The sequence below is a fragment of the Sparus aurata genome, chromosome 17, assembly GCF_900880675.1.
Source record: "Sparus aurata chromosome 17, fSpaAur1.1, whole genome shotgun sequence".
Classification (NCBI taxonomy): Eukaryota; Metazoa; Chordata; class Actinopteri; order Spariformes; family Sparidae; genus Sparus; species Sparus aurata.
The window spans coordinates 26,043,673-26,064,621 of record NC_044203.1 but is presented as its reverse complement, the minus strand read 5'-3'; the positions used below and the strand labels follow the sequence as shown (position 1 = coordinate 26,064,621).

The following is a 20,949-nucleotide window of genomic DNA, read 5'->3' as shown; positions in this document are numbered from 1 at the left end:
ATTTATTGTCTTGTGAAAATATGACCAGACAAATGAAAAGTGAATATGTACCAAGTTTTATTTTGTTTTCTACATTCTGGTGTGTTGAGCCTGAGAGGGGAATCGTCAAAGGAGACAAGGCACCAGAGAAATAGTAGATGTTAGGGCTGTAAGAGAAAACAGGAATGAGTTGTCATTTAGGGCAGAGAAAAGAGAGGGGAACATGTGGAGGGGGGGAGTGAAGAAGTGGAAAATATATTTCTTCAAGGGTTGGCTGCAAAGACGTCTCGAATCCAGTAAAGGAACTCGCACACTTTGACGTAGACTCCTGGATAGTTCGGCTGGGCGCATCCCTGACCCCATGACACCAAGCCGTAGACCTCTCCAAGACACACCAGGGGGCTTCCAGAGTCACCCTGACAACAAAGAAAAACGCAGTGTGACGGGGTAAGATTAGCAGGCACAGATGACTTCTTTCATACATGCACAGATGTCTGAGGAAGCATTTACTGTCAAACTCACATTGCATGCATCTTTGCCTCCATCCAAGTGTCCGGCGCAGAACATCCTGCGCGTGATCATGCCAGGATAGGCTTTCTCACAGGCCGCGTCGTCTATTGCGGGCGCGTCCAAACACTGCAGTTTGACGGGCATGTACGGATCTGAAACCAGGCAGAACAGGGATAGTGAGAGGAGGCTCTGAGACAGCTTTGGTGAGTCGAGAAATGATGTTAGAGGATAAGGCCTTCAGTATTCGATATTATTGTGTGTTTGGTGTCGACAAATCCCACGAAAAAGCAATCTCAGGTTTCTCAACAGTTTCTCACTTCTCCAGTCTGCCTGTGGCTCTCAGCTCTCAGCTCTAAGCCTATTTGTTACTTCCTGCTGACCTTTTAAAAAGACAAAAGGTTGCTTTCCATTTAGAGCGGGTCTAGACTATAGACTACATTCAGACTCGAGACGTGATGCCATCTGCTTTGACCGGGTGAGTTTAGTGGGAGAGAGAGAGAGAGACAGAAAGAGACATGGAGAAGCACAGCAACAACAACAGAAATAGTTATACCAACAGCTATAATAATAGTATTGTAACTAATATCAATAATAGCAGCAGCTATAAAAAAAATAAAAAAATACTTGAATAGAAATATGATCAATAAGAATAGAAGAATTTTAGACACTGAATAAACAATCAGAAAGGTTGACTTTGACGCCCCCCAGTGGAAGCCTAAATAGAAATACACATCGGCAGACAGCTATGCATGCTGCCACCACCGCCCTCTCCCTACCCAGCTTGGACTCTGGTGGCTCTGACGCGAACAGTTAGAAGGCAAACCCACCCTCGCCATCAGGGGCGGTGTTACCCCAGCCAGACACAGAGCAGGGGAGCCCCCCCATTGGGCAACCTGTGGGCAATGGGATTGGTGCGACTGCATCGGTCACCTCCACTGGGTGGTAGAGCTTGATCAGCATTATGTCGTAGTCCAGAGTCTGGTAGTCATACCTGCACACAGAGAAATATAAAATAAGTTGTACAATGTAGCTGTTTTCTCTGCACTGAATGAACCAATCAGACGATCGTGAACTTGTGATTTTTTGTTCACTCACTGAGGGTGCCAGATGATGTTTTCGGTCTTCAGGAGCTGCTCGGTACCTTCGAACACTCGCAGATCGTGGTCTCCCAGGATGATCTGCATGGCATAGGGGCTGAGAAAGAAGGAGAAACATGCTTGAAAAATGTGGAAGCAGAACATTTTTTATTTCTTGTAATTCTTGTCTTAATCTCTCATAATAATTTTTACTGTTTTCTTTTATTTTGAGATTCAACAGATGTCCTCAACATATGGTACTAGGTTGAAAAGCTCTTAGTCTTAGTCACCTACAGATGTTTTTTGTATTCATTTTTTGTCTCAAAGGGAAAAAAGAATTGCATCAAAATCAAACAAGACAAGTGGTAAAAGAAACAGAACGGATGGCGCGTGTGATGTTTGAAAGCAATTTTTCCTCAATCAATGCACACTTACTTGTACCAACAGTGGGCAACGGAGAGCACCCACTGCTCGTTGATGAGCACCCCACCGCAGAAGTGGTAACCGTAGTTGAGGGAGGCCATGTATGGACGAGTGTGAGGCGAACACTCGTACCCGCCAACGATCTTGCCATCATAGCGGGGAACTGCCGCTGTCATGCGCACACACACATAGAAAAAGAGATTGAGGGCAAGAGAAAGAGTACAGTCTGTGTTTCAGAGTTACCTTCAAGCACAACCTTCCATCACATCACAGATCACATAGACAGCTGTTCTCTTATATGTCTAAGAATGTATGCGTGCTTGTATCCTTGTCTATTTCTGTGTCTTTACCAGCAGCTCCGATCATCAGCAGCAGAGCCAGCAGTCTCATGGTGTCAAGTGATTGATCAGAAGACACCTGGACTCACCTCGGCACATATTTATATCCTGCCAACCACGCTATGCCCGGCCTGATTCCCCCCTCCACTCCTCCTTCTTTCTGTTGACCCCGTCTGTGTCCTGCTCACACTCTGTTCTTACCTGTCGGAATTAAGTGTCGACCCAAATCTGCTCTCTTATCTCGCTCCTGTTTTCATGTTTGGCCACTTCTGCCCCACTGTGCCACTGCACCTGTGATTATGTCATCTGTGCACCTCTTTAAGAAATGTTGGTCAAGGTCTCCACACACATATAACACCTGTTTAAGGTTCTCTCATGGGTCACTCATTGTTGGCAAGCTACAATGTACAAAAACAACCATCTTTTCGGTTTGGTCCGAAATTCTTTTGAAGGGTTTAAGAAAGAAGAAAACTGCAGCAATAAATTCTTGTTTTTCGAGAAGGGGACTTGATTTGGCAGATATTTTAAGAATCATGGCTTTGGTTAAAGAAATGAATAAAATAGGAAAATGTGCTGTTGTTACAGCTCTGCTTTCGGGTGTCCTTGATTAAAAGCCAAGAGAGGTGAGAAAGAAATCATCTGTGGTCTCAGAAGCAGAACGTTGAAACAACGTGCTGTGTGGGCTTTTTCCTGTGTCAGATAGCAATCAATAGCTGTTGAGCTTTAATGAGTGCAGCTTCAAGTTTAGTCAGTTTTATTTATGCAGCCCAGTATCACTAATCACAGTTTCCTCAAGGGGCTTTACTGTCTTTACTGCATATGTCACATAACCTGTCATTAGAACCTGGATTTGGAAAAAGAAAAAGTCCATCAAATAAAATCAAAAACAAATTTTTTCCTATTGTATAACATTTGTACGGCTGGTTCCAATAATTTACTGTGGTGTCTGCTGAGAAGAGGGGTACACATGTATCAACAGACATTTATTGAGTACATCCAACACTCTCCAAGGCGAAAAACATGTGAGATGTGGCTCACTTATTAACTGAAAGGATGAATGTGGCACACAAAGAAGATAAGGATATTTATCAGGGCAGGGGATGGGCCGAGAGGAGTGGACAGGAGGAGTGGGTGGGTAGAATTGGGTGGAGGTGTGGAGGTTTGGAGGAGGGGGGCGGGGGGCGGCAGTGCATGGAAGGACACGGACGAGTAAAAGGTATAAATGCAGGGATTGGTGGGTCATTCTCGTCCAGTCTGGTCGCAGGAAGGCTTGTGTCAGCCACGAGATGATTGGTCTGATTGTTCTCGCTCTCCTGGGTGCTGCAGGTAAATCACATGTGCATGTACGATTGTTTTAGGGTAGTAACAAAATAAATAAATAAATAACTGTGATAAATACGAAGATTTCTGTATTTTCTTGACACCACAGCTGCAGCACCTACGGATGACAGGATTGTGGGCGGCTACGAGTGCACACACAACTCACAACCCTGGCAGGTGTCGATCAATATCGGCTACCACTACTGCGGCGGCTCCCTCATCAATGACCAGTGGATCGTCTCTGCTGCCCACTGCTGGCAAAAGTTTGTATTAAGGCATTCACATTAATGCCTGAATTGTACATTTAGGATAATTGCGATCAATTGTTTTTTTGCCTCTACTCCAGCCCCTATTCTCTGATGGTCATCTTGGGTGACCACCACATCTGGATGCACGAGAACACGGAGCAGTACATGTCAGTGGACGCCATCTACTGGCACGAGCTCTATGACTACCAGACCCTGGACTACGACATCATGCTGATGAAGATGGCGCACCCCGCCACTGTGAACGATTGGGTCCGACCAGTCAAGCTGCCCACACAGTGCCCCACACCCGGTGAAATGTGCATGGTGTCCGGATGGGGGAACATCTACAGTGATTCAGGTCAGGTGGCATTAAAGAGATGTTCAAATATTTCGCTGATGATAACAGAATGTTTATGCTGTTGTGATGAGATCAGCTGAAGAAGGTGAGAAAGTGATTTAATAGTCACATAAACAAAATTTGTCCTCAGAATGACCAAGAAGACTAATAAATTGAAGTTGTTAAAAGTTTTATCTCATACAACTAAAATGTAACAGTGTACTTCACTTGTTAATCCTGAGGTAATCGGTTTCCTGACATTTTGAAAGGAAAGTCGATTTGTAGAATTTACAGTGCTGTATTATGTATCACTTTATCTGAAATGGAAGAATAGAAATAAATATCTGAAAGTAAGTAACAGTAAGTCTGACTGACTTGAAACTGGACACACAAGTCCTGATTAAACTACTCTACAAAAAGGATCATATAAGATGGTCTTTTTTATGCTTACTGGCATAAACTGAAAAACAGTAAGGTGACATCTGCTTTTTCCAAATTTGACTCAATCAACACCAAATTGGGTATACAACATCGTAGGAAAAACATGGCCACCATCAATCGAAAGAGCCTTGCAGAGGGCGGGGCTTAGAAATAATTGGCCGTAACTCAATAACCATTGGTCCAGTCATCATGAGTCTTGAAAGATATCTTCAGGCCATGTTTGGGAAGAGGTCTATCTAAGCATTTTGAGCCTGACCAATAGGGGGCACCATAAATACTGAAAATGTGTACCTAACCTGGTGGACAGAAAAGCTCATTGCAGCTGGTGGCTTTTTGAGCCACCATCAGGAATGAGGTGATAGAGTGCTGACTATTTTTAGAGTTCTCAACTAAGATTCTTACGTATTGCCCCTTCAAACGACATTTTGGAGACCGTTGAAGTGGTCTGATATTCTCTGGTGATGTTTCTTTAACTTTTTCTTTGTGCTCTTTTTCTGCAGTGTTCAACCCCTTTGAACTTAGGTGTGTGGAGGTCCCCATCGTCTCATTTGAGGATTGCGATCGCTCCTACCCCGGCTTGATCACCGACCGCATGGTGTGCGCTGGATACAAGGAGGGAGGCAAGGACGCCTGTCAGGTATTTCCACACAGTCACACAGATGATAGAATACGGCTTTGTGGTTTGTTTGCATGTAAAAAGGAAAAAATTTAACATGATGAAATAATGCACTGAATACACTATTTTTCCTTTTTGCTCTGCTCAGGGTGACTCCGGCGGTCCTCTGGTGTGCAGTGGAACCCTGCAGGGTATTGTCTCTTGGGGCTATGGTTGCGCTCAGCCCGACCAACCAGGCGTTTACACCAAAGTCTGCGCACTGATGCCTTGGATTGAAGATATTCTGGCCAGATACAGCTAGACTGTGATCTCCCATCACAGCACTACACGAGAGAGGGGAAACCAGAGAGAGATTGAAGACAAGATGTGGTGGAAGTGGGTGGTGTAAGGAAGAAATGCAGTGGGAGGGTGCCTGAGAGAGAGCAACAAGGAGAAACAGCTGAAAAGAGAGAGGAAGGGAGATCTGAGATGTTTCTAGTCAGGGCAGAATCAATAAAATCAAACAAATTTTGTGATGCATCAGTGTGTTTGTTATTGTTGACAATACTGCAGAGCCGCAACCGCTCGCTTTGCAGATATCTTCGGGTGACTGTACAACTTTTCGGAATATTTTGATTTCGAGTCAGTGGTGACATTTGCTCCAAAACAATTACAAGCAGTGTCAGTATGAGAATGAGCTTTTTTCTCCGACCCACCAAACTCACGGCATACGATTTTCATCAAAATGAGACACAAGCGCAAACTGCTGCTGTGATCTATTATAACAAGTGAATAGCATTTAGCATTCGAAAGCACTTCGAACATCCAGAGGTTTTGTCATTCCTTCAGTTTTCTCTGAGTACATGAACATTGGCCTCATTTTGATTTTCTGTCTCCTGAGTGCAGAAACCTTTATGCACCTGGAAAGGAAGGGCACAGACGTTGCAACAGCCCATTTATCAACGTCAGTATGGTACAAGAATCTGAAAAGGAGTTCAACTTCCATTGAAATTTGTCAAATGACTTCCATTCAGAACTGTGAAAGTCAGCCACAAGTCCTTTAAACAAACCCCTAGAGGCAAAAATTCAAAGAAAAGAGCAACCGTTTTTCTCGAGACCTCGAACACAATGTCCCTTCATTTTTTTCCATCACAGTGTTTTTCAGCAAGGCCATGTGACTGTTTGCCAATTTCACATCTGAAGTGATGAAAATGTTTTAAAGGTCAATTTCATCAAAAAATTTTAAAAATAAATCGGATTGGATATGAACAAAAGTGTGCTAATGCCTGTAAGGTATTAACTCCTAAAATGTGGATTTTAGGAGGCTGATGCAGTTTGGAGTGAACTAAACCCGCAGATGCTCTGTCATCATTACAGTTTATTTCAAACAAGACAAACATTTAAACCAGAAAACATAATTATTTACTCTTTTTAGAGCAATATATAAAATATATAAAGTAATAAGTATAAACTTGATTGAGTGTTGCACTCAAAAACTGTGGGAGGCGTCAAATCGCAGAAAAAAAAGACTTTCCCAATTTTCTACATGCTGTAATGCTGCTTTAATTCTGTGAAGTTTTATAAGTGTGTGAGAATAGATAAAGAAAAAGCTCTTTAAGTTACTCAAGGCTTAGCAGAATCGAAGGGGGGGGGGGGGTCAGACCAAGGTACGTTTTAACCGTTTTTACCTTGGTCGGTCAACTCGAAGTTGCATGTTTTTGATTGATCATTTGAAAGCATCATTCAGTCAGGACAAAAAGAAAAACACCATCTCAGTCCACCATCACCATTCAGGTAAAAGTTATGACGCTCGAAAAAACACTGCAATTACCTTTAGTCTTCGAAAAGAAAAGAAATGTCATGATCGCCATAATTGCCTTGTTTTCTTGTCCATGAAAGGTCAGTCGAGGTGTTGAAAATCAGCCATCAGCTGTCAGCTACGCCGAAAGTGACGGCACGCGTCTGACATTGCAGTGAGAAATAGACCATCCAAAATCAATCGATGGACAGTTGCACAGAAATATCTCCCATCTGTTTTCCACAGACAGGGGAGATTGCAATGCACCTGCTGCCCTGTCCAGGAATTCATCATTATCACAGTGAAACAAGATGCAAAAAAAGGAGATGATGAAATGGAATCTGACAGGGAGACAGATTAGTAAATGGACGACAAAATGTAAAATTTAAAGTCCCATTTAAAAATCGTTTTGCATTTCCATTTGTAATTAATATATGCATGATTCCAAAGGCGGGGGTATGAATTTGAATTATTAATTGGCAACATCCACAGCAGACATCCCTCCTCTAATAAGTTGGGAGGCTTCTATGGTACACAGGTCCTTTCACAGAAGCTGCATTATAAATCCATTCAGACAAAGAAGGTTAAGAAAAATACCAAATGATTCAAATTTGTGATGAATGTGGATATTAAACTTTACGCAATAATAATAACAACATTATTTAAAAAGCACCAAACAAGGTTTAAAAAGTTTGAGAGGTAATGGATTACATGCTATGATAACTAACTTAAATCAGACCAGATTTCATTTTTAAAGGTCCTATTTGTAGGAGAAGTTCATTCTTGAGTCTTGTTCCCAACTCATCAAAAACTGGTGCTTTGGGATTGCAGGACGGATCAGACATCATCCCAAACTGTCAGACTTTATTACAAATAGGTCACTTAAGTGTGTAAATAGATCAGAGACACATTGTCAATGATTACTTGAAAACTGAATAAACTTGATTCTGATGACTTATTTAAAATATGGCAATTTTTAAGGTGACTAAACTTTTTTAATCAATATGGGGAAAAAAAGTCATACAAGTGGCTCACTTACTCCTCTTAGGTTGCCAGACTGTGTCATAGTTTGAGTTCGTGGTTTGTTATTTGCTGTTTTGTTTTAAAGTCGTGTGTCATGTGTTGCTATTCATGTCATCCTTTTATGTGATTTCTCGCAATTTTTCAGTGTTTACCGATATTCACCTGTAAGTTAATCAGCCTTTATGTGTATATATAGGTTCCTGATGATAATGTTAATTTTAGTTTAAAGCATTCAAAACATTTTTATAAATTAAAAGTATCAAAGACATCTATGTGTTGTGTTGCCGACATTTCTACTGAAGTTAGCATGCTAACCAGCTTGCCCCGTGCCGTTAAGTACATCAAGAGGTGATAGTACGAAATTAAACACCAACACTCCCCCAGTGCTCTGAGCTCCCAGTCCAGACAGAACCAGCTAATAGAAACACTAGCTGCGCGGCTGGCTGAGTGGCTAGCTGAGCTAGCTAGCTACGGTTAGCAATTACTCTGCTGATATGCTGCTCTCTGTTTTGAATTTGATACATGGCCAGTTCTTACATATTGTACCTTTAGATCAAAACAAAAATATCTACTGAATTTGGTTAGCTGTTATGCCAATGTTGTTGGGTATTGATAATAGAAGAAACACATGAATGGGATTCAATGGACATTTATAACTTTCACAGCCAAACCTTCATACTTGGTGTAACATAATGCAGCATAGTGGTTGACCAGGGATGTCGATCATAATGAAGGACTAAAGTCCAAAATCAATTTGGATGATTTCATATAAAGCAGACACAAATGATGTGCTTTTAATTGTTTAATTTTTCATATAGTCCAATACAGAAGATGAAACATAAACAGTAAAAGATGACGTGCTGCTTCACTGGACTTGTCATTTGGATCAGGCTTAATAGCTGGCCATGGTGGTCTCCAGCCAGTCGTTGAAGATGCAGACCTAAAATGAAAAAGACCAGTGTCAGAACAGTAAATAAGCATAGCACTCCCGTACAGGCTGACAGAATAAACTGTTCACAGCATGTTGATTTAATGTTGTTTTTTTAGGTTCACCTTGGCGTAGACACCAGGGTGGTCCCTCTCAGCACATCCGTAGCCCCAGGACACAACACCCTGCAGCTGACCGTTGCACACAACGGGGCCACCAGAGTCACCCTGAGAACAGAGAGGGTAGAATGTGTTAAATAAAACTTAATACATGACAGGGCCATTTCATACCAGGCATTAACTTTGAAATACACACCTGGCAAGAGTCCTTGCCACCCTCCAGGTATCCAGCGCAGAACATGGCATCAGTGATCATGCCAGGGTAGGAGTTCTCACAGTCCCTGGTAGACAGGATGGGGATCTCCAGGCACTGCAGCTGGTCGCCGCTAACAGCTGGAGGTCAAGAGAGGACAAAAAGAGATTCGATGGGAGCCGCACTTTAGTAAAACACAGAGGTGGAGAGCACAGTGCAGGAGTTACTACTCACAGCTCATGGTGTTGCCCCAGCCAGAGACTCTGCACATGGTGCCAGCGGGAGCACAGCTGGTGGGCAGAGCCACAGGCTGCACGTATGAGTTGAGGGTGGCGGGCTTGCTCAGCTTGATCAGCATGATGTCGTTGTCGATGTTCCAGGAGTTGTAGTTGGGGTGGCGGATGACACGGGAGGAGGAGATGAACTGCTCGGTGCCCTCGTTGCGGTAGATGTCATGCTCTCCAAGACGCACCTCAACACGGCTGGAGAGCACAGAGAGGATTAGTGGCAGCTGAGCTTCATTTTAAAAGCAAATTAATACCATTATGCAAAACTTTGTCTTTATAATATCAAGGAGTGACATACGACTTGTAGCAGTGAGCAGCAGACACAACCCAGTTCTCATTGACCAGGGAGCCACCACAGAAGTGGTAGCCAGAGTTTAGAGACACCTGATGGGGCTGGGAGTGGGCCTGGCACTCATACCCTCCGACGATCTTGTCGTCATCCAGGGCAACTGGAAACACACATGACAGCAACAAGTTAGTAGTTTGCTTAAAGTACCCTCTACTTTCAAAACAGATATTACTTTGAATGCAGAATATCCTTAATAGAGCCTCAAAGTCTTCATTCAGTACTGAAGACTGTTAGAGATCAATCAGCCATTCTCAGATTCAAACCCTCATTTTAAGGAGATTGTTTGGTTACTCTGGACAAAGTTCTGGGATAAAGGCAGACAGACTGTCAGCAGAAAAGATCTGCTGGAGAAGATCTTCACACTCACAGGCAGCTCCGATGAGCAGAACGAAGACGAGACACTTCATGGTTGCTGAGTGATCCTGTCGATGAGAGGACTTCACCTGGAGCCCTGGTTTATATCCACATTCAGGAGAGCTGCCCTGCTCTCTGCCCGCTCTCATTGGTCAGTGAGGAGCCAATCTCTGTAGCTGAATGTTGGGATGAGGTTATTCATTTCCAGAATTAGAGAAACAACCTTAATTGTAGAAGTAATGATGGTTTTCTTGTCAGAAATGTTTGGAAAATCACAAAGGAAAGTATGAATAAGGTTCTTTTTGGTTCCTGGATTATGATAATGTTCAATAATAATGATGTGATCCATAATATATAAACGATAAAACTCTTTTTTGTTTTGTTATCACCATATTTTATACACTACATCATTACTACACGTCTCTTAAAAGCCACACATGTCTCATTAGATTGACACTCACAGCCCAGTTATTGATTAATTAACATTAGGTGTGACTTTTGTCTCGACTTTCATGATGACAGAGATGGATGGACATCCTAATATTCTTTGTATTACTTTATATCAATCAGCTACATTTCAAACACAAATATTGTATTTAATTGAATTCATTTATCTGTCGGCTGTAGTCACTCAGCTGAATTATGGCTTATATGCAAAATAAATTACATTCTCTAAAATATGATTAATTGCTATTAAGCACAGTTTACCTTATCACCACTTTGTCCAACTCATCCCTGTACAAAAACATCAATAATTAAACAGCCTGCAATGGAGGTGTCTTTCACAATAAGTACTTACTGCTACTTTTCATGTATGGCGACCGTGGCTCAGGTGGTAGAGCGGGTTGGCCTATGTTTGGAGGGTTGGCGGTTCGATCCCCGCACGGCCAACTGCATCATGTGTCCTTGGGCAAGACACTTCACCCACCTTACCTTGTGTCAATGTGTATGACTGCTGTATGTTTGAGGTGGTGGGCTGTGGGTGCTGAATGGCAGCCACGCTTCCGTCAGTCTGCCCCAGGGCAGCTGTGGCTACTATTGTAGTTTACAGGTATGAATGAATTTCAGCGACTTTGGGTCATTGAAAAGCCTTATATAAATAAAATGAATAATAATCTAACACTTTGTTTTGGTGAAAGTTTGATTCCACTACCTGTTGGTTGAAAGTGTTTCTCTGCTCACATTCTTCTATATTTAGAGGCGTGTGGACACAGTATCTCTCAGCTGTGTGTTTCTCAGCACCTGTTTACCTAAAAACTAGGATCATTTCAGGTCATGAGGTGGTCAGACCGCCTTTGAGAAAACACATGATAATCTTTATAACATCTTTTACGAGGCACTTTTCAATAAACAGCTAGAAAGCAGCGCTAGAGGAGGTACTCATATCGCGTACTTGAGTAAAAGTATCAATGTGGCTTTCATTTGGGGTCACAGCCTTCATCCAGGATGACCCTGGCGATGCTGCAACAAGTTGGTCTAACATTAAAGCTGTTCTATTCTCCAAGTTGTGATGAACTGGCAGCCTGTCCCCGCTTGACTCTGCTGCTCGGAATGTCAGCTGGGATCGGCTCCAGCTCTCCGGCTCTAAGAAGTCATGGACAGTGGATGGATGAATGTATACTCTACGAGTGTTGCTGGAGCCTTTAACCTCATTTTCACCACCGAGTAAAACCAGATCTAATACATCCAGCTATTATCAGTTTGCTGCAGTAGCCTATAGTTGATGCATGATCATGCATGATGAATGAAAGGGAAGGAACTGTAACACACAATACTGAGCAGAATAAAGATTAGAGGCCTCGTGGCTGCAGTTCATGACCTTGTCAATTCCACTCCAAGCTGCAGGATTGGTTCAATTACTGCCACTCAAAATAAAAGCGTGAAAAATGATATTACTGTACCGACCACCAGATGGTTCATTTCAGTAATCATCATGTAAGTTAAGGAGTCGCAGGCCTGTGATCCAATACGATTCAAGGAGTGCAACGTAAATACTGTCTTACCTCGCAGGGAAAGTAATTCACTTCTTAATCATAGTTTCTACGTTCAACTTCTAATCACTGTTTGACAATGTATTCAATTGATATGACATTCAAAGGTGAACTATGAAGTTTTGGAGTAGAAAAGTTCCAAGTCATAATTATAAAACATTTCAATTATAATGATGCAATTATTCAATTTCAAATCCGTTAGTGAATAAACAAGCAGTTCTCAAAGTAAATTAAAGTCCCAAGAAGACTCTCTGAATGTAGAAAAGTGGCAGGGTCCGCCACATATAAACCAAGTAATAAAAAAAAGTATGATTTTTTCTTGTTGTTCTTTAAGGTCAGTTAGTTTATTCAGTCATTAAAATGAGGGCAGTTTGTTCGTTCAGTTTGCTTTGACGTGATTAAAATCAGTCGGTGAAGATCTTTCCCTTCTGATTAAAAATTCCCCAACCAAAACTACAGAGTGCAGCTAAAATACTCACAGTAACTAAATGTTGTGCATTTAAATTAAAACACTGTCATTTAAGAACATCGATGAAAATGTCATAATGTCATAATCACGTTCTCTGGCTGTTAATGAAGAAAAATGCTGCAGTGGATTATAAATCCTTCGAAACGCTGTGTTGATTTTGAATGTTTAGACTGTAATTATTGATGAAATCACACACCTGTTCGTGTTCATCTTCCACTAATATCTGTGTGATTCGTGCATATTTATCAGTAGAAAGCACTTTGCAACAATAACATTTGATACCATATTTGTGTAAAAACAGGAGGTAAAAAAAATGTAATAGGGAAAAGATGATGGCACCGAATAATGAATCAGCACATAACAAGGTGAGTGAGTATCGGGGAAATAAGAGACAAAGCAACCCAAACAAAATGAGTGAACAATATAAAAACAGTAAAACGGAAAATGACACAAGTTTGTTTGACGTGAGTGAAAAGCACAGGCAAATATTTTTTATGTTCAACTTGTGATCGCTGTTTGATGATCTGTTTAACGACGATGACGTTTAACAGTCACCGGAATTGCAGAACATCTATAAAAGTGCAGAAAAATTTGGTTAATATTCTATTAAGCCAGTACTTTTAAAGCTACATTATGTAGAAATTGCCATTTTGTGTGATTTGGCGCCCCTGCACAGTTTCTGGGTGTAATAAAGTCATAGTTTACAATTGCAGGTCTGTAACAATTTGCCACATGTAATTTAGGTGCTAACTACAAACAAAAGTCCGACATCATAACGTTAAATGTTGAAAACCTGTATGTTGACGTAACCACGTATGTAAGGCTGGGAGCCTCCCCTCTCACTGGAGCTACACGGGGCAGATACAAGTGATGGGGGGCAGATATTAAACCCTTCTGAACACTTTGTTTTTTGAGTATTCAGACTGTGACTATTAACGAATCCTGCACCTGTTCCTGTTAATCTTCATCTAGTATTCATGTGATTCATGCATAATTATCATGTAAAACTGCAGCAGATCTATTAGAACACCTTAAAGTTCATTTGTGTAGATTTTTTCAATTTGTTTTTGATTCATGTGTTGTCAGTTTTTACTTGTTGTCATAATCTTTCAATATCATTTTTTATTGAAACAGTGTTAAAGGAACATCATCAGATAACCCTTTTAAGACAGAAAAGTGCGCTTACGGATGATTTCATACAGTTATTCTGCGATTAAGCGATTTTGTGTCTTGGTGTTGTCTCGTGTCACTTCACTGAATCATAATCTTTTGAGGCGTCCCATCCAGAAACATGTGGGCTGGTTTTCCTGTGAAAACCGCATTGAACAACTGTGGTTGTGAACGAGGCCATCTGCAGAGCTGCAAACCAGGCCTTCACAGCGTAAATCCGTCCATGTCAAGGTTAATCACTACCAAATAAACTCTGTGCTGAATATAGATGCAATCCATCTAAAGTGTACTCCTCAAAAATGCCACGTGGGATATCAAAGTTTGGAAATGATCACATGTAGACAAGCTTATGCAAAGATAGCAAGAAAGACTGTGGTTTTTGTTCCTCATAAGTGAGCTAAGTAAAGCACTCAGATCAGTAAATGCATGTCATATAAATCAAGCTTTTCATACACATTTTCTACATTGACTTTTAACATGCATTAAATAGTTGTATACCTGATGCATGTCTGTCCTTTATAACGGCATTCATGTAAAAGATTGACAAAAAGTAAAAAACTTCACCTGTGCAGTTTGTCAGTACAAACACCTCACTGCCAAGAAAATGTTTGCTTTTCCAAATACCCAGAAACCCTTTTTTCCAGGATCCTGATTGATCAAAAATACACTTGGGGGTGTGTTCAATGCTGGAAGGTGGAGAGGGATGATTCCATATAAACCGGGACTATACTTCGAGTCTCTCATCGACAGGATCACTCAGCAACCATGAGGTCTCTCGTCTTCGTTCTGCTCATCGGAGCTGCCTGTAAGCACACGTGGTTCTTTTTGTACTCATTGGTTTTGATCGCTGAATTGAAATAATGTTCTCTTGGTTACTAACTGTTTGGCCTCTTGTGTGTTTCCAGTTGCCCTGGATGACGACAAGATCGTCGGAGGGTATGAGTGCACGGCCCACTCCCAGCCCCATCAGGTGTCTCTGAACTCTGGCTACCACTTCTGTGGCGGCTCCCTGGTCAACGAGAACTGGGTTGTGTCTGCTGCTCACTGCTACAAGTCGTATGTCACTCTTTGATATTATGAAATCTAAGTTTTGCAATTTGGAATTCATTTGCTTTCAAGAGGCATCATGAATCTCAGCTGCCACTAATCCTCTCTGTCCTCTCCAGCCGTGTTCAGGTGCGTCTTGGAGAGCATGACATCTACCGCAACGAGGGCACCGAGCAGTTCATCGACTCCTCCCGTGTCATCCGCCACCCCAACTACAACTCCTGGAACATCGACAACGACATCATGCTGATCAAGCTGAGCAAGCCCGCCACCCTCAACTCATACGTGCAGCCTGTGGCTCTGCCCACCAGCTGTGCCCCCGCTGGCACCATGTGCAAAGTCTCTGGCTGGGGCAACACCATGAGCTGTGAGTAGTAACTCCTGCACTGTGCTCTCCACTTCTATGTTTTACTGCAGTGCAGCTCCAGTTGAATCTCTTTGTTTTCTCTCTTGACCTCCAGCTGTTAGCGGCGACCAGCTGCAGTGCCTGAACATCCCCATCCTGTCTACCAGGGACTGTGAGAACTCCTACCCCGGCATGATCACTGATGCCATGTTCTGCGCTGGATACCTGGAGGGAGGCAAGGACTCTTGCCAGGTGTGTATTTCAAAGTTCATGTCTAATATATAATGACCCTGTCATGTATTAAGTTTTATTTAACACATTCTACCCTCTCTGTTCTCAGGGTGACTCTGGTGGCCCCGTTGTGTGCAACGGTCAGCTGCAGGGTGTTGTGTCCTGGGGCTACGGATGTGCTGAGAGGGACCACCCTGGTGTCTACGCTAAGGTAACCATACGTAGACGATTTCAGATCAACGCGCTGTATCCAGTTTATTCTCTCAGCCTGTACTGCAATGTTATGCTTATTTGCTGTTCTGACACTGGTCTCTTTTGTTGTTTTTAGGTCTGCATCTTCACCGACTGGCTGAAGAACACCATGGCCAGCTATTAAGTCCGATCCTGTGATCACCATCTGACTCTGCTGCCTTTCTTCTATCATTCAAACAACAGCATTGTTGTAAATGTGCAGCCGTTTTCCATCTGAGTCAATAAAGTTTTAAATATTCAATTAAACACAAGTTTCTTTCTGGTTTTTGCCTGTTTCTTCCTACATCATGGTGTTGTCATCACAGTGTTACAACTATGCTTTGATATTCCACTGAAGTGTTTTAACAGTTTACTGTTCTTAGTGACATAGGAGACATTTGTCTGGAGGCTGTGCTGATATAAATACAGACTGAATAAACATGAAAAAAGAAACGAGGAAAGCTGACACTGAAAAGCAAATTGCTTACCACTGGTGTAATGTTCCTCACCACATCAGTCAAGTTTACAAGTTAAGTACAATTTTGATGAACATTTTATTTATTTTTTTATTTGAGTATCTGCAATGTATTCTACTTTATACATTTCAAAGGCAATTCTTGCAGCTACTTTTGCTATCAAAATTAACTTAGAAATGATGATGCATTGTTTTAAATTAAAGCTTATGCATACCATACAGGTGTTTGCTGGTGATCTGGCTGATTGGACATATTGTATTAAAGTGTTGTATGAAACTAAGCCGGGATTTACATGAAGTCTTCAGGCACTAATAAGAATGATAAAGTTGCAACTCGTCCCACAACAGAACTTATTTGTGCACAAAAGACCCAAGGAAATGGACCATTCTGCATAAAAGGTACTTTTACTACTTTATGTACTTTTTCCTGGTAGTATTAATAATTCTGGACTTTTATTTGAAACGCACAGCCTGGAACTACTGGGCCCTCTTTCACTGTATAGTGGGCCATAGTGAGCGTAACATGAATTAAACTAATCAGGGTTTTGTCTCCAATTCCCGTTAAGCATTGAGCATTGATATTAAACAGCAGCACTATGTGTATAATAGTGATGCACAGATCTCAGTCCCTGGACCAAGTGGGAAGGGTCATAAAAATCATTCATCATTGTTTCATTATTTAATAATTAAATTAGGAAAGCACATGTTAATGGCATTACCTGTAGCAATCCCTCAGCAACAGAAACACTGCATTTCTCTCCCTTACACAATTATGAACCTTACCATTATTTTAAGCATTTAAGTCAAACACTGCATCTCTATAAGGATGTTATTTATGTTTAAATGATCAAAGCTGTTTCTCAGATGGCTTGTTGGTTTGTGCAAGACTGAACTGTGCTGCTGAACAAATTGTCTCTGGTTTGAATGGACATCAGTTAACTCTGACCCGTGACATACTTCAGCATCACGTTGTATTGATTATTAATGGAACAACAATGTTGTCATTTCACCATCTTGAATTTCAAAATAAATGTGTAGAGTAGATAAAGGATGAGCAGTAGTTGCCTTGTTTCTACTGTATGTTTAAGAGTGGTAAACTATTAACACTGAAGGGAAATGTGGTTGTGAGCATTGTGATGACAAATACAATGGTGTTGGAAGACGGAGGCGGAAAATAGAAAGACAAATGATTTTCAAATAAAGTTGTAAAACTTTATTGACTCAGATGGAAAATGGCTGCACATCTACTTAAACACAGTTGTTAGAATGATAGAAGTAAGGCAGCAGAGTGAGATGGTGATCTCAGGTTCACGCTTAATAGCTGGCCATGGTGGTCTCCAGCCAGTCGTTGAAGAGGCAGACCTGTGAGTGGAGACAGAACGAGGTGTGTTAGCACCGACAGCCAGCGGCAAACATGGAGAACTTTAACCAGTATAAATATATATTGTAGGTTCACCTTGGCGTAGACACCAGGGTGGTCCCTCTCAGCACATCCGTAGCCCCAGGACACAACACCCTGCAGCTCACCGTTGCACACGACGGGGCCACCAGAGTCACCCTGAGAATATCATATCATATCATATCATATCATATCATATCATCATATCAATGCTGTAACTGAACAAATGTGTTAACTGGTCCTCCATAAGGACCACTGCAGAGTTCTCTTGTTACACACCTGGCAAGAGTCCTTGCCTCCCTCCAGGTATCCAGCGCAGAACATGGCATCAGTGATCATGCCGGGGTAGGAGTTCTCACAGTCGCTGGTAGACAGGATGGGGAGGTCCAGGCACTGCAGCTGGTCGCCGCTAACAGCTGGAGGTCAAGAGAGGAAACAAAGAGATTCAGCTGGAGGTGCACTTCAGTAAAACACAGATGTGGAGAGCACAGTGCAGGAGTCACTACTCACAGCTCATGGTGTTGCCCCAGCCAGAGACTTTGCACATGGTGCCAGCAGGGGCACACTTGGTGGGCAGAGCCACAGGCTGCACGTACTGGTTGAGGGTGGCGGGCTCGCTCAGCTTGATCAGCATGATGTCGTTGTTGATGTTGTAGGAGCTGTACTTGGGGTGGCGGATGACACGGGAAGATCTGATGAACTGCTCGGTGCCCTCGTTCATGTAGATATCATGCTCTCCAAGACGCACCTCAACACGGCTGGAGAGGACAGAGAGGATTAGTGGCAGCTGAGCTTCATGATGCCGGTTGAAAGCAAATAAATCCCAAAATGCTTAATTTTTTATAATATCAAGGAGTGACATACGACTTGTAGCAGTGAGCAGCAGACACAACCCAGTTCTCGTTGACCAGGGAGCCACCACAGAAGTGGTAGCCAGAGTTCAGAGACACCTGATGGGGCTGGGAGTGGGCCTGGCACTCATACCCTCCGACGATCTTGTCGTCATCCAGGGCAACTGGAAACACACAAGACAGCAACAAGTTAGTAGTTTGCTTAAAGTGCCCTCTACTTTCAAAACAGATATTACTTTGAATGCAGAATGTCCTTAGTCGAGCCCCAAAGTCTTCATTCAGTACTGAAGATTGTTAGAGATCAATCAGCCATTCTCAGATTCAGACCCTCGTTTTAGGGAGATTGTTTGGTTACTCTGGACAAAGTTCTGGGATAAAGGCAGACAGACTGTCAGCAGAAAAGATCTGCTGGAGAGGATCTTCACACTCACAGGCAGCTCCGACGAGCAGAACGAAGACAAGACACCTCATGGTTGCTGTGTGATCCTGTCGATGAGAGAACTTCACCTGGAGCCCTGGTTTATATCCACAGTCAGGAGAGCTGCCCTGCTCTCTGCCCGCTCTCATTGGTCAGTGTGGAGCCAATCTCTGTAGCTGAATGTATAGATTAGGTAAATTATTTCCAGAGTCGCAGAAACAGGTGAGGATGGCTTTTCTTGTCAGCAAATTTTGGATAAGGAAACGTATGAATAAGGCTCATTGACTGCTGGATTATTGATTCATATATTGTGGTAGAAGTAAAATAAATCTCTCACTATCTATAATATCCCAACAATGTGTTTGGTTAAGCATGTTCTTGTTTTGTCATCACTTTGTTTTTATAATATCATGCTGAAATAAAGCATTCATGTCAAATCAAACATTACAGGTCTCCTAATTGCCACAAATGACTTGTCTCATAAGATTAACACTCACAGCCCAGTTATTGTTTTATTTACATCAGGAGTGACTTTTATCTTGACCAACATGATGACAGAGAGGATGTGTATTTTGTTAGTCTTAATCTTCCTTTAGAAAATATTCTGATTAAGACCTAAGAATAACTGCGTTGTACTTATATGCAGTCTTGAGGTGCAGGAGCTGTGCTGAAATACAGTGACAGTCACACAGAATTTGTACTGAGAAATATTTTTTTCATTAATTTCATTTATTTATCAGCTGCAGTAACTCAACTGAATTATGGTTTCAAAGCTAAATTAATGATATATTCTAAAATGTGATTAATTGGTATGAAGCAGTTTTACTTAGCACTACTTTGTCCAACTCATCTCTGTATAAAAATGTCAATAATTAAACAGCCTGCAAGAGAATCATCATTCACAATAATAATTTCTACTACGACTTTTTTTACTCAAAGTTTTCAATGCAGGCTTTCCTGTTCTTATGTGTTTCGTAAAAGTTTGTCTGCAACCCCTGTTGGTTGAATTGATTTGTGTTTCTCTGGTCACATAAAGTCACCCCTGTATTAAAAGGTTCATGTTATTCTGATTAAAATTAATTCAAATTAAAACATTTGTTTTTCCAATCTTAAGATAAGAATTCATAAAAAAAAACGACAAAAAAAAGTATCCATAATTGAGTGTAATAGTGTGTACATTTAGCATTTAGCCCCATCACCCTCTGAGCATATAGTAATACTAGCATGATGTATAATTTCAGTTCAGGCACTACCTGACTATTTGCATTCAGAGTTTTTAAATGTGAGGCTTGTAAACCAATTTTAACAGGAGCCGCAGTATTTTAGCATTAAAGTCACAAACTGAAGCTCTGAATAGATTAGGTTTTATTTTCCTTATGCAACACATGATTGATGCTTTTTATTGGATTGCTTGCTGGTGCAGGACTGAACTGTGCAGCTGAACAAACTATTTCTGGTTTGAATGACATCAGTTAACTCTGAACTGTTACAGGCTGCAGAAGCACATTTTATGACATATTTTTGGAACAACAAAGATTCAATTCACTAGATTGGATATCAATATTATGAACAGTGGGTACAAGATGAGCAGTAATTGCCTTGTTTCTACTGTATGTTTAAGAGTGGCAAACTATGAAACACACTGAAGGGAAATGTGGTTGTGAGCACTGTGATGACAAATATAATGATGCTGGAAGACAGGCAGGAAACAGAAAGACAAATGATTTTCAAATAAAGATGTAAAACTTTATTGACTCAGATGGAAAATGGCTGCACATCTACTAAAACACAGTTGTTAGAATGATAGAAGAAAGGCAGCAGAGTGAGATGGTGATCACAGGTTCAGGCTTAATAGCTGGCCATGGTGGTCTCCAGCCAGTCGTTGAAGAGGCAGACCTGTGAGTGGAGACAGAATGAGGTGTGTTAGCACCGACAGCCAGCGGCAAACATGGAGAACTTTAACCAGTATACATAAATATTGTAGGTTCACCTTGGCGTAGACA

The 20,949-nt window shown here is 41.7% G+C and overlaps 5 protein-coding genes across 8 annotated transcripts in view; 3 read left to right on the top strand and 2 right to left on the bottom strand.

The window, feature by feature from the left end:
• Positions 1-33: 33 nt before the first annotated feature.
• On the bottom strand, positions 34-2,440 carry LOC115566649 (trypsin-like). Of its 2 annotated transcripts, none has more exons than XM_030392539.1 (6): positions 2,416-2,440; positions 2,001-2,157; positions 1,585-1,683; positions 1,317-1,480; positions 502-641; positions 34-395 (listed from the first exon to the last, which is right to left on the bottom strand). In XM_030392539.1, exons 1-6 carry the CDS (start codon positions 2,423-2,425, stop codon positions 243-245), a joined length of 723 nt encoding a protein of 240 aa, XP_030248399.1. In that variant the 5' UTR covers positions 2,426-2,440; the 3' UTR covers positions 34-242. The 2 variants fall into 2 exon arrangements, with proteins under 2 accessions (XP_030248399.1, XP_030248398.1); XM_030392538.1 differs by lacking the exon at positions 2,416-2,440 and adding an exon at positions 2,339-2,410.
• A 1,094-nt stretch (positions 2,441-3,534) lies between these two features.
• LOC115566650 (trypsin-2-like) lies at positions 3,535-5,803 on the top strand. The gene is made up of 5 exons (XM_030392540.1): positions 3,535-3,652; positions 3,756-3,909; positions 3,993-4,252; positions 5,173-5,309; positions 5,437-5,803. The coding sequence occupies exons 1-5, from the start codon at positions 3,613-3,615 to the stop codon at positions 5,587-5,589; spliced, it is 744 nt and encodes a 247-aa protein (XP_030248400.1). The 5' UTR covers positions 3,535-3,612; the 3' UTR covers positions 5,590-5,803.
• Positions 5,804-8,875: 3,072 nt separating this feature from the next.
• LOC115566653 (trypsin-2) overlaps positions 8,876-20,949 on the bottom strand; it is a 36,065-nt gene continuing 23,991 nt past the window's right edge. Inside the window, exons 2-7 of the mRNA XM_030392547.1 lie at positions 10,332-10,376; positions 9,914-10,064; positions 9,563-9,810; positions 9,332-9,468; positions 9,142-9,243; positions 8,876-9,028 (exon numbers count right to left, since the gene is read on the bottom strand). Of these exons, the coding sequence (XP_030248407.1) occupies positions 8,981-9,028; positions 9,142-9,243; positions 9,332-9,468; positions 9,563-9,810; positions 9,914-10,064; positions 10,332-10,371 (726 nt within the window). The 5' untranslated portion in view covers positions 10,372-10,376 and the 3' untranslated portion in view covers positions 8,876-8,980. The remainder of the gene's footprint in view (positions 9,029-9,141; positions 9,244-9,331; positions 9,469-9,562; positions 9,811-9,913; positions 10,065-10,331; positions 10,377-20,949) is intronic.
• LOC115566656 (trypsin-2) overlaps positions 10,362-20,949 on the top strand; it is a 35,889-nt gene continuing 25,301 nt past the window's right edge. The window contains exon 1 of the mRNA XM_030392553.1: positions 10,362-10,380. The gene's annotated coding sequence lies outside the window, so the exon portion shown is untranslated. The remainder of the gene's footprint in view (positions 10,381-20,949) is intronic.
• LOC115566654 (trypsin-1) lies at positions 14,691-20,812 on the top strand. 3 transcript variants are annotated; one of them, XM_030392549.1, is made up of 7 exons: positions 14,691-14,753; positions 14,854-15,004; positions 15,115-15,362; positions 15,457-15,593; positions 15,682-15,785; positions 19,572-19,575; positions 20,787-20,812. In XM_030392549.1, exons 1-7 carry the CDS (start codon positions 14,714-14,716, stop codon positions 20,796-20,798), a joined length of 696 nt encoding a protein of 231 aa, XP_030248409.1. In that variant the 5' UTR covers positions 14,691-14,713; the 3' UTR covers positions 20,799-20,812. The 3 variants fall into 3 exon arrangements, with proteins under 3 accessions (XP_030248409.1, XP_030248410.1, XP_030248408.1); XM_030392550.1 differs by lacking the exons at positions 19,572-19,575; positions 20,787-20,812 and adding exons at positions 15,901-15,906; positions 17,559-17,583 and having other exon boundaries at positions 15,682-15,783; XM_030392548.1 differs by lacking the exons at positions 19,572-19,575; positions 20,787-20,812 and adding an exon at positions 15,901-16,070 and having other exon boundaries at positions 15,682-15,783.